Genomic DNA, 19,506 nt, shown 5'->3' on the forward strand with positions numbered 1-19,506 from the left:
CATGAAGTCATGCTGTTGTGAATCACTGTGGTTTGTTCACCATTGTCTGTAACCAGAGTCCAGCAGCTTCATGTCGACCACATACTTTCTATCCATAATAATTTATTATGAAAACAAAGAATAGTGAATCATAGGTAATCTTCATACTTAAACCCACAGTCAATTCTGCTTGACTCCCTCTCTGCTGTGCTGAAGCTGAGGACGGCAACTGATCCAGTCAACCACCAGGCGTCGTGTCAGACTTCCAGAAAAAGTCTGACAGACTTACCACAGTTTCTTAAGTGTGTACAAACTGGATTAAAATGTTGTAAAACCAGTTTAAACTGGTATACAACTGCTGTAATTCGTGTCAACTGGAGTAAACAAGAAATAAAAACTTAAAGCTGTGTTGTTGTAGCAATTAAACTTAATACAGTATGTGTGTATAAACTGGATTACATTGTTGTGTAACTGGTATTAAACTGGTGAAGCACAGGTGCAACCTGGAATAATCATTAAATAACATATGAACACTGGAATAAAACCATTAGACTGTGTGTATAATTTAGTGTCAAACTTGTGAATCAGAGTAAACTCATTGGAAAATGGTGTAAACTGTTTCATTGCTTCTGTAAACTGGAAACAGTGGCTGCAAACCGGTGCACACCTGTATTAACTCATGAACTTTGATCACTTACAAAGTGGTGAGAACTGGTGCAAAACTGGTGTATGCTGGAGTAAACTGGTATAATCTGGCATATATTGAGTTTATGTAGTTTGCATAGGCCAGTTTGTGGGCGGTTCTCTGCATCTACTTCTGGGAAAACTCTGAATGATTAAAACAAACTATAATCTGGAGTAAAATGGTATTGAATAAAGTGTTGGGAAATAATAAAGCATGGTGTAAACGGGTGTTTGAGCTGCAGTGCAGGTCAGTAGTGACTCACTGCTGATCCACCTCAGAGTTCTGAAGAATAAAGAGCAGCTTTGTGCTTCAAACTTGTTAAACAAGCAGAAGAAGAGAAAAGGTTGGAGCAACGCACCATCCTGCAGTGTTTACACGTGAATTAAAGTCGGAGGATAACGAAGCGGTGTGCCTGTGTTCCCATCAGTCCAGCTTCCAGTCTGACCAGACAACACAGCAGCGACTTTTTACTGGAAAAAGCAGATGAGCTGCCTGTTTTCCTGCCGTTTCCTACCTCATCTGGCTGCATGTGAATGGACAGCAGGCTGCAGCTTGACTCGGTTTCCGGAGGAGTTGAGGAGGAATCCAACACCTGCAGCAGGTGTGTCGCTGCTGCTGCTGCCAACAGGATGTCCTGCTGCTGCTGCTGTGTGGCTGCCAGCGGGGAGCTGCTGGACGGTAAAACCAACACACCCCAACACACACCTGACCTTCAGCACCTGTCTTGTTATGGCAATGAGCCAACTATCTAACTGATTGACTGACACAAATATATTATTATTTTTTCAGATCTGTTTGTAATCTGGAAGTTTCCAGCTTCTTGGCTGATGGTGATGTTGAACATGTTTACTTGGATATTCATTCAAAAACAGTAAACAGGGGAAAAGACCTGCGTAAAATATTAAATTGAAGCAAAGAAGAAAGAAAGAAAACTCAGTTTTATTTATTTATCATAGACTTATTCATATTAAAGATGAATAAGAAAGAGAAGTCGGTGTTATCCAGCAGATGACAAGGTCTCGTGTCTTCTTTTGATGTTTTCTGATCCGTTCTCCGTCCAGATGATCCCACATAATTATCTTCAGTAATGTTGAGGTCTGGGCTCTGAGGAGGATCCATCCCTCCATCAGATCTGCTGCCACTGATTTTCAGTCCAAGTCTTGTGTCATGGCATACCTCAGCCTATGTTTCCCTTCCTTAAGAATGGCTTCTTTACAGCCACGTTGCCATGGAGACCATTTCTAATGAGACTTCAGCTAACATGGATCTACTAACGGTCCAGATGTATCTCTTGGTCCTGGTTCAGGTCTTTGCTGGATTTGTTCCTATTTTTGCAGGACATCACTTTCAGAGTCTGTTCATGTGCTGTTGGTGGATTTATTTATTTAGCCCTGACAATTCTTCTTTTATCCTCCACTTCTCCATTTTTCCTCAAAACTCAGTTCCTTTGGGAATCACCTTGTTGCTGCTAAAGTCCCATTTCCCACCAGTAAGACATGATGAAACTAAAGAAATGGAAACAAATAATATGTATTTGTGACTGGCTGACAGTAACAAAGAGTCTAAACAGCCCGTTTAAAATAGAATAAGTTGTCTGTGTGTCGACACAACATGGCTCATTCTTTGAGTCAGGAGCCTTTTTTAATGCTTGAATGATTCATAGATCAGAATTAAGTGGCTTAAAAAACAAACAAAACAACATTCCCCTTAATATGGTCAGACACAAGACTGGACTAAGAATGAGGGACAAGACAGGTAAAAGAAAGGTAAATAAATAAATAAAAAAACAAATAAAATTAAAATGAAAGACAGAAAGCTGGAGAACCGTTGATTAAGACCAGACGGACTAAAACTAAGACATAACTGTGTGTGAATGAGACAGGTTCCAGCTGTAAGGACCGCAGGATCTTCTTCTCTCTAATAAACTGACAGCTGCTGTGTTTCCGCCTCGTGTCCGTGTCCTCCCGCAGGGATCCGGAAGAAGGTACGGCTGTTCTCAGAGGAGGAGGAGGAGGAGGTGAGCAGGAGGAAGATGGACGTGTCTCTGCTTAGAGAAGAGTACAGGAGCAGCAGAGAGAAGCAGAAGACCCTCACACAGGTGCTGCTGTTCCGGACAGGTGAGACTGTTTGTTGGTTTACCTGCGCAGAAGCAGGGGGAGAGATGAGCCTCGCGTGGCCGTGGGAAGGAAAAGTTTTAGTTTGAATAGAAGTCCGGTGGACGCCGTCACCGCGCGTGTCTGATTAACTTATTTAAAAATTCCTTCTTCGTATTTATTTTCTAGCCAATTTATTTTAAATAACAGAACAACAGTTTAAAGTAGCCCCACACAACTTTCCGACTTTAAAACTATTTTTCTCTGACTCGTTTTGATGGGACAGTGGCATATTGTTCCTGCTGGTCCCGAAGCTGAGAAACCACTTCCCAACTTTTTCTCCATCCCGGCTCATTATTTTACAGCAGCAGGATCTCAGCACACTGGTCTGAACGTGTGTCTGATCCTGCAAAGAGGGAGAGATTGAAAGAAAGCGAGAAATGGACTGAACAAGAGATAAGAGTCAACATAGGACTGATTATGACTGGCTGGAGGGAACTCAGAGAAGACACAGACGGATGCTGAATTAGCCATAGTTACATAAGTTAGTGGGGCTTTAAGAATCATCATTTCTTCAGTTTGAGCTTCAGCTAAATGTGGAGCTCCATTAAGTCCAGATTAAACATAGTTTTGGTCTGAACTCAGACCTCCAAGCCAGGGTCACTCACCTGAGAAAAAGCCAAAAGGCCCAACTGCCCACCCAGTACCCCTTATATTTTTATCCGATCAACAGATTATCAACTTGATTTGGGTCAAACAACGTTGGATTATAACATCTACCATGATGTCATCTTGTCTTTTTTTTGCCAGTGATTCTGGTAATTGTATCATAATTTAGAAATTGTAGTGACAAAATTATCAATACCTCCCCAAAGTAAAGAATGCCTAAAACACATTCCTGGATGAAGATGGTGATCCGTATCACCCCCACAATGTCATCACTTGTTTGATTCTGTTTCTGACACTTCCTGAAAATTGAATAATTTGTCCATCACTTCTGGATTTATGACAGACGCGTCTGTCAGAGATGAAAATGGATTAAAAACCGAAAAATCATCTCAAACATGGCTTTAAAACTTTTTTTACATTGTTTTTTTCCCTGTTGGAACTGACTGATCCTGATGGGTATAAAAAGCTTTTCCAATAGTGAAAATGAGATTAAACTCTGTTTTTAGTTTCAGAGGAGCCAGCCGAAGCTGTAAGAATCGTCCCTGTTGCTCAGGGTTTGGTGTCTCCGTGGGAACCAAACACCCCGCCCCCATCCTTTGACGCCGACCAGAAGATGTACGACCCCTGGCACGTCCACCTGGAGCTCCACAGGCGCTCCCATCCTACCGGGTCGACCCAGCTGCCTCACAGCAGGTCAGCAGGAGCAACTCTTTACTGACCTGTTGTCACCTGTTCAACAGAAGATGAAGATAGAAAATAAATCATGTTTATATCAAAGAGCAGCATCTCTACAGAGAAACTCACCCACACACACTTCTCCTCGATGTACACGGAAGTTGTGAGACATTGTCTGAGTATTTTGTCAGTTTAGATGTGAGTTCAGCTCTAAATAGCTTTAAAAAGGTTGAGTTATGTGATGTTATAGATTCTTACATGTTACCCAAGAAAGATTTAATCACTGAATTGGAGAAACAGTCGTCAGTTCAGTTCCCCGAAATCTGGAACTGTCGTTGCTTCAGACCTGTTGTGTCTGTTGTTGACTCTTGCCTTATCTCTTGCTGTCCTTTTCTCTCGTTCTCTCCCTTACTTACTCCAGTAATGTCCTCTTGGGTTTCTTTATTGAATCTGCAGTAGTGCATGTGCAAAATGGCCAGGGTGCTGATATCCAGTTGCTAGCGTGTGATGAAGTGTGTAAATCAAAATGTTGCTGTGAAATGAGGCAGCATCCCGTAACAAAAGTTGTGAAGTGCAGTTTGTTAACCTCTGGATGCTGCACTTCACAACAACTCCTTCAATGTCTAATTTATCATATTTGAGACATACATTTTCTGAGACCTATTGCATCACTTTATGGTAAAAACTTTTGTTCCAAACCCGGTTTTATTTAATCTGATGCTTCTGCCCCCTGGTGGATGCCTTTTGCACTACAATGATTCCGACGTCTCAGCAGTAAACTGCACATGCAATTTTTGTTTTGCTTATTTTCCTATTTATTTTATTTTTTGTCATATAAAGACTTCAGAATGAAAGAATAAAAATTTCTATAATATCTTGGGTCAGGCATTTAAGGAAGAATAAAGCTGTGGGTCTGTTTTTCTCTGCAGGCATACGTGGTCTTCGTCCTCTGACGTCGGTGGCTCTCAGCAGGAGTCCAGAAGCAGAAAACCCTCATCATCAGTTTCTCTCTGCAGCTCCAGAGAAACATCGCCCTGCACCAGAGAAAAAGACGAGGCGCGTCCAGACTCTGGAACGTCTGACGGATCCAGTGGAGGCTCCTCCAGAACCTGCGGGGTGGATCAGGTCCAGAGTTCCTCTGAACAACACCTCAGTGAGGATCCTGCTGAGATGAGCGCACAGAGTTCAGTCATTATTTTTCAGGGTCCTGTGGACCCTGGCCCTGATGGAGGTTCCACCTGCACCCCAAGTACCACCAGCCCCCACCTGAACCAGGAACAGAACCAGTCTTCAGAGAGTATTACATCAAAGGCTCGGAGGGGCTCTAGGTTCAGCAGGCAGCTGAGCATTGGGGGGATGTGCTCGTCCTCACAGAACCACTACCCGTTCCCAAGCAGAAAGACCCCAAGGATCTCTGAGGCTGCCAGAAGACTGGGGATGTACTCGTCCTTCTGAGGACTGCAGGGTCAGGGTTAAGGCCACATCCAGCATCCACACAGTCTGACATGAAGCTCTGTCTGTGACTGAGATGACAAAATGCAACAAAATGTGTTGAGCAGCAAGACGTGGAACACCGACAATGTTTTGCTCCATTTCTGTAATGCTCACACTAAGGTGGATAGGAACCTGCTGGTTTATGATTTAGAGGTAAAGAAGCAAACAAGATTTTCTTTAATTATTCAGTCTGTTGTGTTTGCTTGTGTACCATCAATCAACAGAAATAATGAAAAACAATTGAAAAGGTTGGGAAAAACAAAAAAAATAATGCTGAAAATGTAATTAACATTAATAAAGGTTTAAAAACAGGATTCTGAAGCTGCCATCGTGTTTGAGGACATGGATCTGCTGCAGAAGTGTGTTTCGTAAATTCTTTTGATTAAATGCAAATGTTTAATCTTATTAGATTTGTTTTTAAGGCTGATCTGCTACTAATAAACCAAAGCAAAACAAATGCGTACTAAGTCTGTTTGGGTACTAGTATAAATATTCACGTATCTTGAAAAGACCTGCAATCATAGTAAATGTAGTTATTGAATTACTTTTCCACATAATTTTGCCTTAATTATGCATTTGACTCGTAGGATGTGTAATTATTTATGTTATTTATTTAAACTTTTCTATTGTTTAAATTTCAAATATTTTGTTATTTTATTTTTATTAGTCCTGTGTTGTTGTTTTTTCGTGTTGATGATTTTGCCTTCGGTAAAACCCGCGTCATTTTTGACCCTCGTACGGCACCACCGTGAAACAAAGATCATCTATGCTGATAAAGACGACTCTCTTGGCTTCGCTGTTGCTTGACGTACCTGGGCAGCTTCTGGGATGTTTTCAGTAGGTTGAATCGTTGAATCATGCTCGGAGTGAGACCTCCTTTTCGTATCATTACCTCATTCCCAGAAACGACAGATTCATTAAAAACAACATCGAGCTGCTGAAACGGAGCATTGACGGAATTTCGGCATTTAACTGCGGCGCGATTTGCAATCGTGTCATATAACATCACGGTAAGCAGCATATAGATTTCACACCAACAGCGACCGGTGACAACATTTACCAGATGTCATAAAATATCAAGCAGCTATTTAAGCTTCCAGTGCAGAAACCTCAAGCTAGACCTCTGTCTGGTGCTAACATTAGTAAGTTAACTTGTAATTTCTACATAAATATATTCAATTTCAACACATTTGATCGCTGAGACGCTCATACTTCGTAACTTTCTGACCATCATACTGCTTTGACTTGGAACTCGTGTCTTTTAGTTAATTAGCCAGCTAGCTTTTGAAGTGAAGTTTGAGTGGGCGCGAGGTATGTTAATTAAATCTGTTTCTGGTGATTTCTACCATTTATCTGAAATTTGATTTGGTCTGCAGTCACAGCTGGCTGGACAGAAAGAGAGAGAAAAAAAAATGTGACGTTCGTTTTTACCCCTGTGTGGGTTCAGTTTCCAAAACGCAGAATCCTACATTTCCCATAATGCACCTGGAAAACGTCTTAGTCACTTTCCAGTTCTTCTCTCTTTAAAATCAGCAATAAATGTCAATATGTAATTGATCATGAAAGAATAGGTATTTAAATAACTAAGAAAACAGAAACTGGAGTTGAATGCCTAGCAGAAGAGGTGAGTCTTGAGTTGGGACTTAATAATTTATACTGAGTAGAGCGTATGTGGAAGGTTGGCGTGTTTCACAGATTAGAGGCAGCAACTGCGAAAGCTCAGTCTTTTTATTTGAGTCTGAATCTGGGAACATCTAGAAGACTGGCTGGATGATCGCAGAGCTCTACTAGGAAGGTGAATATTAACTAGATCTGATAAGATGGCGCTCATCCATTTAAAACTTTAAAAGTAAGGAGCAGAACCTTAAAATCAATGGGTTAATGTGCGTTAGTTTAACCAAAATTGTTTATAAATAAAGTCTGATTGATTGATTGACCTGCTGCCCTTGTGGGAAAATACAAAACAAAGGATAATTACAAAGATTAAATGAACACAGGTCAGTTCACTTAATTAACTTTGTTTGGTTTAAAAAGTCTTTTTACTAAGGAGAAATCTTTTCTCCTGTAAACCTGCGACTCTGTAAAGGGTCCTGACCCTCATATTGAGAACCTTTTTCCTCAGCAGTCAGGGCTGGTTGGGGTTTTTCCTTCTTACTCACCAAACCAAACTCCATCCAGAGGGGAATTCCTTCAGCTGCACAGCAGCTTTCACTTTCTTTTTTTCCGTGCTGCTTTCAGAGACGATGGCCGAGGAGAACGTGGAGGCGAAGCTGAAGAACCTGCTGAAGCAGGAGAAGATCCAGCTGTGGAATCCTCCGTATACTGTGGAGGACAACCAGCCGGGAGCGCAGAGCATGCAGGTCCGTAAACAACAACATCACAGCAGCTGCAGTCTGATGCAGAAACTGGCAGCAGCATCTGTTACCGTGGAGACGTTTATGTTGAAAACATCTTTATGTGGTGACAAAATTTCTGATGTCCAGATTTCTCTCATCAGGAGCTGGCGGAGCGTTACGCTCCTCTGCTGAGTCTCTCGGTGCTGGAGGTAGGGGGCGCCCTGGAGTTGATCCGAGTTCAGGCAGTGAAGAGAGGAAAAGGAAACAAGGCGTTCAGAGAGACGAGCGTGGCGACGCTGGAGCTGCTGCTGCCCAGAGACACCAAGAAGGTGCAAACACTCCCAACTTGTTTGTGAGCTGAACACACATCTGAGGATGAGGATGTTCCTGACAGGAGGAAGATCTGACTGACAGGAACTGTAACCAGATATTTGTGTTTTTAGGATCCTAAGATGAAGAGCTACCTGGAGACAAGGCTGGATGTTCAGGTCCAGCAGGTGGTGGACAGGTAAACACACACACATACACACACTTCCTTTTCCAGCACGTAATCCAGACGGTGTGTTCAGTCTGTGTGTTTTCTGGCTGCAGGATCGGAGAGGAGTACGGCCTGAAACACATCAAACTGATTCTGAATGGGAGAACGCTGTCTGCAGGTTGGTGCAGACTTCCAGTTTTATCTGCAGGTCATCGTGTTACTGCTGAGTCACCTCAGAGGGTTCATCACTGTTAGCATGAGCTGAGTGTTTTTATTTAGAGGAAATAAGACTTTTAGTTCTTTTGTTTACATTTACTGAAACATCAGTAAATGTAAACAAAACCAGGAATTAATATGAAACATGATGAAAGAATACAGAGCAGGCTGTGATGAGGATATGACCGTCGTAAATAAATAAAAATAACATGCACTCCGTGGCCATAACGTTCACCTTGATAGTACCGGGTCGGACCCCTTTCTGCCTTTAGACCCGCCTTAGTTCTTGGAGGCATAAGGTGTTGAGTACTGACTGGTCATCAGACTGAATGCTGACTCAGCGTTCACGCAGATTAAACTACACTTGCACAATAACACATCATGCTCAACCAGGACCAAAACCATTTGAAAGAACTGTGTTTTCAGCTGTTTCAAGGTGATGATGGTCCTCAGCTTCTCTTCTATGAAATCTCGGGCTGTTCCACAGAGTACAGGCCGACACTGAAGAGGTTCTGTGTCCTCTGGATGTTCCAGAGCAGCTGGTTTGTGGAATTCAGGGAAGTCCTGAAGCCAGCGAACCGTCATGTGATCACCGTGTTCGTTCGCTGTATTGAAACGCTGTTGTGTGTGTGTGTTGTTCTTGACAGACCAGCAGCTGGATGAACAAGGTGTGAAGAACCACAGTAAGATGATGGTGCTGAAGGTGAGCGATGCTGAGCAGATGACCAAAGACGAAGAGGACAGGAAGAACCAGAATGAGAGTGTCCAGAGAACCCAGAAAGGCTTCCAGATCCTGTCAGAGAGAGGTGTGACATGAGTGTATGGAGGTTCTGTTTGGTTTCCTGAGTTTCATTAAGTTCTGATACAAACTGGATGCTGCGGTGCAGGAATGTTAAAAGCTGATCTGTTAATTGGTTCTGTCAGACGGCAGTGAGGATCCAGACACCACGCCATACCTGGAGATTGCAGACCAGAAGGGAAACCCTCTGAAGATCCCCCACCAGGAGAAGAAGGTAGAACGAAGAAGAAACTGGTCACTCAAGTTTTTTGTTGGCCCGGTTTTCCCTCTGTCCTTCTAAAGAAATGTTTGCTGTAGTCATCAGAGCCATGTGGTGGAGAGTCAGTCAGATCAGGAAGTTTGATCAAACCTGACTGACCCGCAGCTCAAATGGTTTCTAATGACGCTGCAGACATTTTCCTCCACAGCAGAGGGCGCTGTTTGCTGGTTCACCTCAGTGTGGTGTGTGTTCAGGCTCTGATCCTGGCCATGGGTTTCCACGAGAAGGGGCGTTCTCTGATGAAAAGGAAGCAGTACGACAACGCTCTGTGTCACCTGCTGCAGGCCGACCAGCAGTTCAGGTACAGATCCAGAGTCAGTGATCCAGATGAGCTCCTCTGTGGTAGTTTGTTGCTGACTGACATGTCTTTGTTGCTCTGTGAGCAGTAAGTGTGGCTCGGCTCTGCTCAGCTCGGTGGATAACTACGCCGTCCTGCAGCTGGACATCGTGTGGTGTTATCGAGCCCTGGAGGCACTGTCCTGCCTGGACGACAGCCGCAGCCGCCTGCAGAGGGCCGAGGAGTGTTTCCTCAGGTGTTACGGAGAGCAGCAGCAGAGGCTGCTCACGATCCAGGTCAGATCAAACCTTTTGTTGTTGCTTCATCTCCATCAATCTGTGTTGATCTTTTAAATTCAAGTCCAGTTTGTATGGAAAGATTGTTGATACGGATTTGATAGAATCTGGAATGTCCTTTAAAAAAATCAGTCAATCAACTGATACTGATGTCACAAAATGACCCCCCTTTGTTTCTGATACTGAAGAGCTTACTGATGAATTTTTAATTGATATAAATAAATTAATATGAAATTTTGGTGCTGCTGTGACAAACCTTCTGCAATACCTGCTTCTGCCACCAGGTGGAGGTTTGTTTTTACCAGAAACCAGGAAGACTGACATGTTATCAAGTTAAATGTGTGTGTGTGTGTTGCCAGGGTAGCACAGGTAGAGAGGAGGTGTTGTTCCTCCGTCTGTACCTCCTGCAGTGTCTCCTCTCCTACATCGAAGGAAACGACTCTCAGGCTCGACTGCAGTTGTCCAAAGTACGTCCAGAAGTTCAGCCAGAATTTCCTGTTTCAGCACTTGATTTCAGTACCTGTCAGCGGGGCGTGGCCTGAGCTCATGTGTTTGTTTGTTTGTTATTGTCAGGTGGAATCTCTGTATGGCCGTTTGTGTCTGGACTCGGAGAAGATGGCCCAGCTGATGGCTCTGGGTTTCACAGAGAGAGAAGCTAGACTGGGACTACGAGCGTGTCAGGGAGACCTGCAGGAGGCCGCCATCCAGATCAGCAACCGTCGCCAGGTAACACAAACACACCTGGGATTTATCCCAACATGAGACAGTTCTGGATCCAGAAAAGTGGCTTTTGGTATTTGTTGAAGCCACTGTAGATCAGAACCTTGATTTGCACACATTTCTGAGACACAAAAATCAGAAGTGAATAAAAATCCTGGATCAACATGAAAAATGAAGAACTAAATATGGGCCACAATGTTCCACCTCAGCTCAGATTTAGATTTTTGAGGCCTTTTGTATTTTTAGAGGCATAAACATCCATAAACATTTGTTTCATCCCTTGTTTTGTATCTAGGTCAGGGGTCTTTATTGCCCACACATACAGAATTTGTGCTCTTGCAGTGCTGGGAGGAAGCCTGGGTGGTCTGCAGCCCAACTCAACACTCCCCAATAAGCCCAACACAGACTCAGTATCTTCCCATTTAGCCCAATATTTACTATTTTTAAGTCCCATTTCAGATCTGACACAGATAGGATGAGTTTAGGATGATGAAAATGAGCTACATCCTTATTTCCTGTGTTCAGGAGCGTCAGGAGCTTATGCAGAGGGAGCAGCAGAAGAGGAAGACGAGGATGGAGGCCATTTCCACCCTGGCTAAGCTGGGATACTCCAGGAGAGACGCTGCCAGAGCTCTGCACCACGCCAACGGAAACTTGGACAAAGCTTACACTGTCAGTCACTTCCTGTTCATTCCCCTATCGTCTCCCAGATTTGAATCTGACTCGAGGTTTCAGCTCTGTGATAACACCTGGTTTGTCGTGGCAGACACGGTCTTCAGCTGTGGGCCAGTTTGCTTGGAAGATTAAACAAAATCTTTCCAGAAATAAATGGGACCAAAATTCTTTAAAGTAAACAAATCACTGGAGATGAATCAGAATTAATCCAGACTTGATCCACTGTAAGCCAGAAAAATCCGGTCAGGTACAAAAACAGGCAGTCCAGCATGTTGCTGGTAGAAAGCTCTCCTCCCCCAGTATACACACTGGTTTTTCTCCAAAACCAGGCTTGAAAACAAACCTGGTTTCTCATTTGCTGGTTTAAACTTAAGATTTATTAGCCTTCAGTCAAACTGCTGCTCACAAAAATTGTCCGATTATTTCAGTTTGATCCATCTGAGGGGTTTTCTGATTTCTCTGGTTCTGCTGGACCTTCTGGTTCTCCTCAGCGACCCTGGTGTAAAACTGAATCTGTTTCCCCAGATCCTGCTGGACTCCAGTCAGGCTGCTCAGGCCACCAACAACAACACAGAGGGGATGATCAGTCCGGAGAAGGTGGAGCAGGTGAGACATCCAGGTGTTCTGGTGCGAGTGTGAGACCCAGCTGTTGTCATCCAGCTGTTTTGTGTCTGTGTGTTTGTTCAGTTGCTGTATTTGGGTTTCGAGCGAGAATCGTCTGAAGCAGCACTCCAACTGACGGACGGCAACGTCCAAGCAGCGACTCAGCTCCTGCTGGACAACCAGGGCGTCCTCTCTCCGGACCTCCTGTCCCCACCATCCACCTCCACCTCCACCTCCTCCTCGCCGTCCTCTGAGGAGCCCAGCACCTCCTCCAGCTCCCCAGGTGAAACACACACTCACACCAGCTTTGAAGACTGAAACAAACCCAGAACCAGTCTGGACTGGTTTCTTTAGCAGGAAGAAGCAAACTATTTGTTCTGGTTTCTGACCCGTTTCCTCCACCAGACCAGGTCTTCTGGTTAAGTAAAGCTGCTTCTTTAACAAAATGTCCCTGTTTTGTCCTCAGAGGAAAATGAGCTGGTTAACGAGGTGTTGGAGGACATTCCTCGTCATGAGGAAGATTATCTGGACTTGACTCTGGAGGAGGAGAGCGAGCTCATCGCCACCATGAAGACATATCTGAACCGAGAGCCCACGCACACAGTTTGACCCAGACACCTTGGACTTAAATAAACCTTGTTCTGCTCTAAAACCAAATCCAACCCCCCCCCCCCCCCCCCCTCCAAACAGACCTCCAAAGTGAAGACACTTCCAGTGGTCCTCACAAAGGCAGATAAACAACAACCACACACACTCACACTTGCACATTGTTCTCTCTCTGTGAGGACCTTCATGAACCTGAAGGCCTTCACAGAGTCTAAAACCTGAATCTGAGAAGGTCTGTTTTTAAATGAAGACGGGACACATCCCCATAAGGTCTTAAACCAATGGTGGTCCTCGTACCACAGCTACATAAACGCATTATAAACACAGCTGTCCCAGGAGTGATGATTGTCTGCAGGAGTGCCAAAGCTGAGCGACATGAAGCAGGAGGAAACCTCAGTGTTTCTGACTCTACCAGGTTTTTTTTTCTGTTCAGTCTGATGAAGGCAGATTTTATTTTAGTTGACAGCACATTTCCCTCTGAAAGGATTGTTGTTCTTAAATAAAATCATTGTTCTATGTGACACACGTTTGTAGACTTCTGGATAAAACTGAAGGGAAATGTTTTTTTCTGTGATCTGGCTTCTTGTTTGTTATTGCTGCTCTGACTGCAGTAAGTTGTGTTTTATTCTTTATTGGTTTTATTTGATCTTGTTACGTTCTGTTTATAAAGCCAATAAAAAAAAGGATTCTTTCAGGTTATTTTTCTGGAAACATGAACATAGCTGAGATAAGCCTCATTTAGCTATTGTATAATGTATCTTTTGTCATCTGTAGCCTCTGGTAGAAGATCCTGAAGTCTGTCAGTTCTTCCTCAAACCCAAACAGGTTCTGTTTGTAGCTTGTAAAGAGCTCAACTCTACTGCAGTGACAGAACCGAGAAGCTTCCTGAAGGATGATGAACATCAAGGGTTCTTCTCTGGTTTCTTATGGATTGATGATACTAATATTTTTCCTTTATTACTGATAACAATACAGATACTTTCAGCCCCTTAAAGGAAAATGTCATGATTATACAGGTTTACCTTAATATCTTTATTAAGGTCAGTATTAAATATGACCAAGCTGAGGCATGTTGCACCGAATGACGTGTGAATGTGCAACTCAGTCTCGCTGTACTAATGTAAAGTAATCACAAAGACTTTAATCTATTCATGTCCACAGACATGATTTTTTTAGATGTTTTTTTTAAACTACATAGCGTGACAGTCTCAGTATTTCATTAACCACAAATCAACTGGTTTCCCATTTTACAGAAAAAACTTTGCATCTGGAGGACTATAAGATGAAGGGTGGTGCTGCACAAATAACTTGAGCTGGAGAGCCGTCATGATCCAAACAATGACCAGATGGATCAAAATATGAAATTTTATCTGAAAAGCATGGACCTAGTCCTGCAGACTAAAGAGGAGAGGGAGCATCCAGCTTGTTATCAGTGAAAAGCCTGCATCTCTAATGGTATGGGGTTGCATTAGTGCCTATGGCGTGGGCAGCTTCCACATCTGTAAAGCTCCATCAATGCTGGAAAGTGCATGTAGGTTTTAGAGAAACATCTGCTCCCATCCAGACGTCTCTTTCAGGGAAGACCTTGCAAGGCAAGGCAGTTTATTTGTATAGCACAATTCATGTACAGAACAATTCAAATTGCTTTACATAAAACATTAAAAGCATTACAGATATTAAGAAGTCTTAAAAGGCAGCAAAAAATAGCAAGAATCACAATAAAATCATAAAACATATTAAAATGATTAAAGGCAAAAAAAAAAAGTTACAAGTTAGCGTGCAGATTTCATGTATAGGCACATGAGAAAAGAAATGTTGTTAACCTGGATTTAAAAATGTCTACATTTGGTGAAAGTTTAATCTCCACTGGCAGTTTGTTCCATTTGTTTGTAGCCTATCAGCTAAATGCTGCTTCTCCGTGTTTAGTCTGGACTCTGGTCTGGACTAGCTGACCAGAGTCTTTGGGTCGAAGAGCTTTGCTAGGTTTATATTCTCTGAACATATTACAGATGGATTCTGGGCTTAAATCGTTCTGGGATGTAAACGATCAGAAGGGTTTTAAAATTTATTCTGACTGACTGGAAGCCAATGTTGAGATTTCAAAGCATGTGTGATGTGTTCAGATCCCTTAGTCCTGGTTAAAATGCTGCTAAAAAGCTGTCTTAATGACAACTTTGATGTGGCTGCTGAAAGTTAGATCTATCAATCTTGCAGATTTCAGCAAGACAATACTAAACCACGTCCTGCATCCATCACAACAGCATACACAGAGTCCGGCTAATGAACTGGTCTACCTGCAGTAAGTCCAGGTTTTTCACCAATAAAAAACATCTGGAGCATCATGAAAGCAAAACTCCAGCAACCAAGGTCCAGGACTGTAGAACAGCTAGAATCCTGTGTCAGACCAGAATGGGACAACATTCCCCTCCTAAAACTCCAGCAACTGGTCTTGTCACTTCCCTGCTACACATATTTAAACATCACCCTGGAACTACTTTTTTAGAGATGTGTTACAGCCGTCAAATTCAAAATGAGTTTATATTTTCCATTAGATGGTAAAATGCCTCATTTTCAGCTTTGTTGCTTTGTTTGATTTTCTAATTAGCCTAGTTATCCAGCAAAGGCCAGAGTCTCATTTTTCAGTTGATGAATTATTTTTATCCTTGTATAAGAGTTCATTATTAGTAGAAAGCATAAAGTAAAAGAAAGCGTTTTCTGTTTAAAAGAGTTTTTCCAGCTGTTTCTCCAACTTCTCGACATTTTTTTTCTTTTTTTTTTCCGCTGACGTCTGACGTCGCGTCTGACGCTGAGCTCCAACATCTGCAGCTGCTTCTGATAACGGTAAGTTGTTTCCTAAACAAAAGAAAGAAAAAAAAACCTAAATGCTTTATTTTGATCAAGTCCACAGAAGAAAAGGGGCGAATGGAGTTTTTTCCCCCCAAAAAGCAGCTTTACTGGTTTAGCTGGCTAAATTAACCTTAACGGTAATCTTGGGGTCTGATCCAAAATGGCACTGCGGTCAAGCCAGCCGCCTTTCGCATATCCGCAGTAAAACTAGCCGCTGCTGCATTTCAAGTGCGCATTTACTCTCAATTTTGTGGTAAAAGCCAATAAACAGCTCTGGAAAGCTTCGAAAATGACTTTTGATTCCCTCGCCCTGTCTCGCAGATATGGGGGAGAATTAAAGATGTATTTTAACAGTAAATGTCAGTTTATGAACCAAAAGAACATTGAGTCTTGTGAAAGTTCCGCAGGGATATTAAAATCTCGGCAATCTCAAAGCTACCGCCACCATGGCCACTTCCGGATTTAAAAATCTGGCTCTGTGTCTGTTTTGCCTTGCAGCCATTTTCAGACAGGAATGACAGGTTTTCCTTGTTGAAAGTTATAGTGATAAAAAAAACTAAATAAAATCAGTTTATTCCATAAGTAGCCCAAGAGGTGTTACTGGTCAAAATACTTCCTATACTACTTGCAAAAATAATATGAAACACTTCTACTGTAGTTTTCCATAAGCCCCTTATAGATAGCAATAAGAGCCATTTTGATCTAACTTTAAAGTTGAATAAAACATATTTATTCCATAAGCTGGTCAATACACTTGTACTGTCTATACTACATGTACATGTACCAATTCAACTGTGTAGTTTTTAAGTTGTTTATTGTTGAAGTCCTTTCTGTATGTTAATAAGGATTTTTGTCCAACTTAAAATTGGAAAAAAAAACCATGTCTTCTATACGTAGTTCACAAAACGTGTACTTCTGGACCTAGTACTTCATAAATTACTTGCACAAATACAATGAAATACTTTTACTGCATACTTTTGGAGTATTTTGTGAAAAGTCCCTTACTGATAGCAGTAAGAAACATTTTCGTCTAAATTTGTGGGGAAGAATAAAAATTTCGGGACGAGTAGTTCACCAAGGTTGTATATGGGTATGTATATATATATATATATATGCGTGTAGGTATATACAGGTGCTTGTCATAAAATTAGGATATCATGAAAAAGTTGATTCATTTCTGTAATTCAATTCAAAAAGTGAAATTTGTATAATGTAGACATTCATTCTTCACAGACTTGACATAATTCAAATGTTTATTTCTTTTAACTGACAACTAATGAAAACACCAAATTCAATGTCCCAAAAAAATTAGAATATTACTTAAGACCGAAAGAAAAACAGGATTTCTAGAAACGATGGCAAACTGAAAAGTATGAACATGAAAAGTATGAGCATGTACAGCACTCAATACTTAGTTGGGGTTATTTTAGTTGATCAAAGTTTCAGTTTTTGAATGGAATTACTGAAAAAAAATCAACTTTTTCATGATATACAAATATATATATATATATATAAATATATATGTGTGTGTGTGTGTGTGTGTGTGTATTTCTCCTGCTCTGGTGTTACGCAGGTAGCTCCACTGTCGTCATGGCAATGCGCACAGGTGAACAAGTAGAATCTACGTAATTCCAGAAATTTTTGAGTCATATTATGGGTTTACTTGGATCCAATATTCTTTGGAGGTTCTATTAACATCAACACGTTATCTGAGATCTGAACTTTAAGAATATTATTAGGACGACTCCACTAAATGAAGCAGTTCCAGCAGGACATTTAAAAACTAACTTTTTTTTTGTCCTGAGGGTTTTTTTCTTCATGGATCGATTTAGGAAATTAGTGATATCCAGCCCTAGTTCCAAAGGAGTGGGTAGAAGCATAAGCTTAACTAATCCCACCTCAATAAAGTACTAAAGCAAAAGTGATGTTAGCGCAGTCATGGGTGAATAGCGAATAGAGGAGAGGGCTAAGGATGCAGCCCTGCGGGGTACCTGTGTTTAGGATGAGAGTAGATGAAGTGATGTTTCCCATCCCAACGTTCTGTGATGTCTTGCTCAGAAAATCCTGAATTCTGCAGCACAGTTAGCTACCTAAGCCTAATGGGCTCGACACACAGGAGGCAACGTCGCTCCTTCTCTATTTATTTCTTATAAAACTTGAGGCAAAAATCGCTGCCATCAAATGATGATATTCACCATGCTGTTTCCTTGCTTGTAAGATATGGTGAACCCAGGGTTTTCTCTTTTGTGAAGTAGAGTCAACAGCAAGATTTGAGTAAAATCTTCTTACTCGTCTTCCTTGATGATTTGTCTGTCACAGGTTGTTTTGAAAATGTTCAAATTTACTCCAGTATCATAACCAATCAAACTTTTTAGAGACAAGTGATCCAAGAGCGCAGTGTGTGATGCTGCAGCTGTATTAAAAGGCGAGCTGAAATCCACAAACAGCATACAGTAGGTGTTATCCTTGCCTTGGTGAGGAAGAACTGTGTGGAGAGTTGTGATAACTCCATCCTCTGTTGACCAGTTTGCCTTATATGAAAATTGACGTTGGTCTACTGTATGTCAGCAGAGATTGCAGCTTTAATGATAGAATGAGTCTTTCAAATCATTTAGTGTTGGAGCAACTTAGCAGTAGTTATTTAGGCAATTCACTGTTTTTCTTAGGTACTGAGATTATAGTAGCTGACTTGAGACAGGTTGGGACTGTAGCTTGCAGGAGTGAGAGGTTAAAATGGTGGCCAGTACCCCTGCCACCGCACACACCTTAAGGATCCTTCCTCTGACACTGCCAGAGCCAGCTGCTTTCCTTGGGTTGACTCTGTGAAGGATGGCTCTGACTTGGTGTTGCTGTTGTTTCTGGGGGTGGTCATCTAGTGCAGAGTGGAGGCAGTGATGTCCAAGTTTCTTGCTCGTGCAAAAAACTTGTTGAGTGTATCGGGGGAGAGATTAGGCTATGGTGCCAGTGTCAGTGTAGACGGAGTTCTCTTTGTTGCTGGTAAGAGTGTTTATCCCCTGCCACATGGGTCTGGAGTTGTTAGTGTTGAAGTGTTACTCTATGTGCTGCTTGTATCTGCATTTAACATCATTGATGCCTCTCCTAAGGCTTCTCTGTGCATCTTTGTAGGCATGAGTGTTTCCGGACCTAAAAGCAGAATCCCGCAAGTTCAAGTCCTCACTTTGCTGTCAAACCATGGTTTTTGTTTAGGGAACACTTTAACAAACTTAGTTGAGGAAAAATTCTCAGAGCAGAAGTTTATGTAGGATAGGAAAGCTGAAGTGTGTCCCTCCAGATCTGTGCCCTCAGTGGCAACAGATCTGGAATAAGAGAATTATTAAAAAAAACAATAAACTCATGAAACAGGCCTGGACAAAAAGATGGTACCCCTAGAAAAGACTGAAAATAATGTGACCAAAGGGACATGTTAATTCAAGGTATGTCCACTAATTAGCATCACAGGTGTTTACAATCTTGTAATCAGTCAGTGGGCTTATATATAGGGCTACAGGTAGTCACTGTGCTGTATGGTGTGTACCACACTCAACATGGACCAGAGGAAGCAAAGGAAAGAGATGTCTCAGGAGATTAGAAAGAAAATTATAGACAAGCATGTTAAAGGTAAAGGTTATAAGACCATCTCCAAGCAGCTTGATGTTCCTGTGACTACAGTTGCACATATTATTAAAAAGTTTAAGATCCATGTGACTGTAGCCAACCTTCCTGGACGTGGCCGCAGGAGGAAAATTGATGACAAGTCAAAGAGACGGATAATACGAATGGTAACAAAAGAGCCCAGAAA

At 42.1% G+C, this 19,506-nt stretch overlaps 3 protein-coding genes across 7 annotated transcripts in view; all 3 read left to right on the forward strand.

The window, feature by feature from the left end:
• The first annotated feature begins 1,151 nt into the window (after positions 1–1,151).
• LOC121628949 lies at positions 1,152–6,042 on the forward strand. The gene is made up of 4 exons (XM_041968374.1): positions 1,152–1,342; positions 2,635–2,781; positions 3,933–4,119; positions 5,031–6,042. The coding sequence occupies exons 1-4, from the start codon at positions 1,198–1,200 to the stop codon at positions 5,554–5,556; spliced, it is 1,005 nt and encodes a 334-aa protein (XP_041824308.1). The 5' UTR covers positions 1,152–1,197; the 3' UTR covers positions 5,557–6,042.
• Positions 6,043–6,455: 413 nt separating this feature from the next.
• nub1 (negative regulator of ubiquitin-like proteins 1) lies at positions 6,456–12,924 on the forward strand. 3 transcript variants are annotated; one of them, XM_041968047.1, is made up of 15 exons: positions 6,456–6,605; positions 7,834–7,955; positions 8,093–8,260; positions 8,375–8,439; positions 8,523–8,587; positions 9,273–9,431; positions 9,550–9,638; positions 9,878–9,984; positions 10,070–10,256; positions 10,616–10,723; positions 10,830–10,982; positions 11,502–11,648; positions 12,177–12,257; positions 12,339–12,537; positions 12,721–12,924. In XM_041968047.1, exons 2-15 carry the CDS (start codon positions 7,839–7,841, stop codon positions 12,861–12,863), a joined length of 1,788 nt encoding a protein of 595 aa, XP_041823981.1. In that variant the 5' UTR covers positions 6,456–6,605; positions 7,834–7,838; the 3' UTR covers positions 12,864–12,924. The 3 variants fall into 3 exon arrangements, with proteins under 3 accessions (XP_041823981.1, XP_041823982.1, XP_041823983.1); XM_041968048.1 differs by lacking the exon at positions 6,456–6,605 and adding an exon at positions 6,630–6,737; XM_041968049.1 differs by lacking the exon at positions 6,456–6,605 and adding an exon at positions 7,328–7,390.
• A 2,698-nt stretch (positions 12,925–15,622) lies between these two features.
• The window catches only part of LOC121628730 (NACHT, LRR and PYD domains-containing protein 12-like), a 354,419-nt gene continuing 350,535 nt past the window's right edge, over positions 15,623–19,506 (forward strand). For all 3 annotated transcript variants that reach the window (XR_006008234.1, XM_041968025.1, XM_041968026.1), the window contains exon 1: positions 15,623–15,701. The gene's annotated coding sequence lies outside the window, so the exon portion shown is untranslated. The remainder of the gene's footprint in view (positions 15,702–19,506) is intronic.

The sequence above is a fragment of the Melanotaenia boesemani genome, chromosome 18 (genome assembly GCF_017639745.1).
Source record: "Melanotaenia boesemani isolate fMelBoe1 chromosome 18, fMelBoe1.pri, whole genome shotgun sequence".
NCBI lineage: Eukaryota > Metazoa > Chordata > Actinopteri > Atheriniformes > Melanotaeniidae > Melanotaenia > Melanotaenia boesemani.

Bases quoted from the DNA above. Each gene is read 5' to 3' on its own strand.
- nub1 (XM_041968047.1), top strand. From the start codon at position 7,839: ATGGCCGAGGAGAACGTGGAGGCGAAGCTGAAGAACCTGCTGAAGCAG. The intron at 8,588-9,272 runs GTTGGTGCAGAC...TGTTCTTGACAG, and splicing joins TGGGAGAACGCTGTCTGCAG to ACCAGCAGCTGGATGAACAA. The intron at 10,257-10,615 runs GTCAGATCAAAC...GTGTGTTGCCAG, and splicing joins AGAGGCTGCTCACGATCCAG to GGTAGCACAGGTAGAGAGGA.
- LOC121628949 (XM_041968374.1), top strand. From the start codon at position 1,198: ATGGACAGCAGGCTGCAGCTTGACTCGGTTTCCGGAGGAGTTGAGGAG. The intron at 1,343-2,634 runs GTAAAACCAACA...GTCCTCCCGCAG, and splicing joins CAGCGGGGAGCTGCTGGACG to GGATCCGGAAGAAGGTACGG. The intron at 2,782-3,932 runs GTGAGACTGTTT...CTCTGTTTTTAG, and splicing joins GGTGCTGCTGTTCCGGACAG to TTTCAGAGGAGCCAGCCGAA.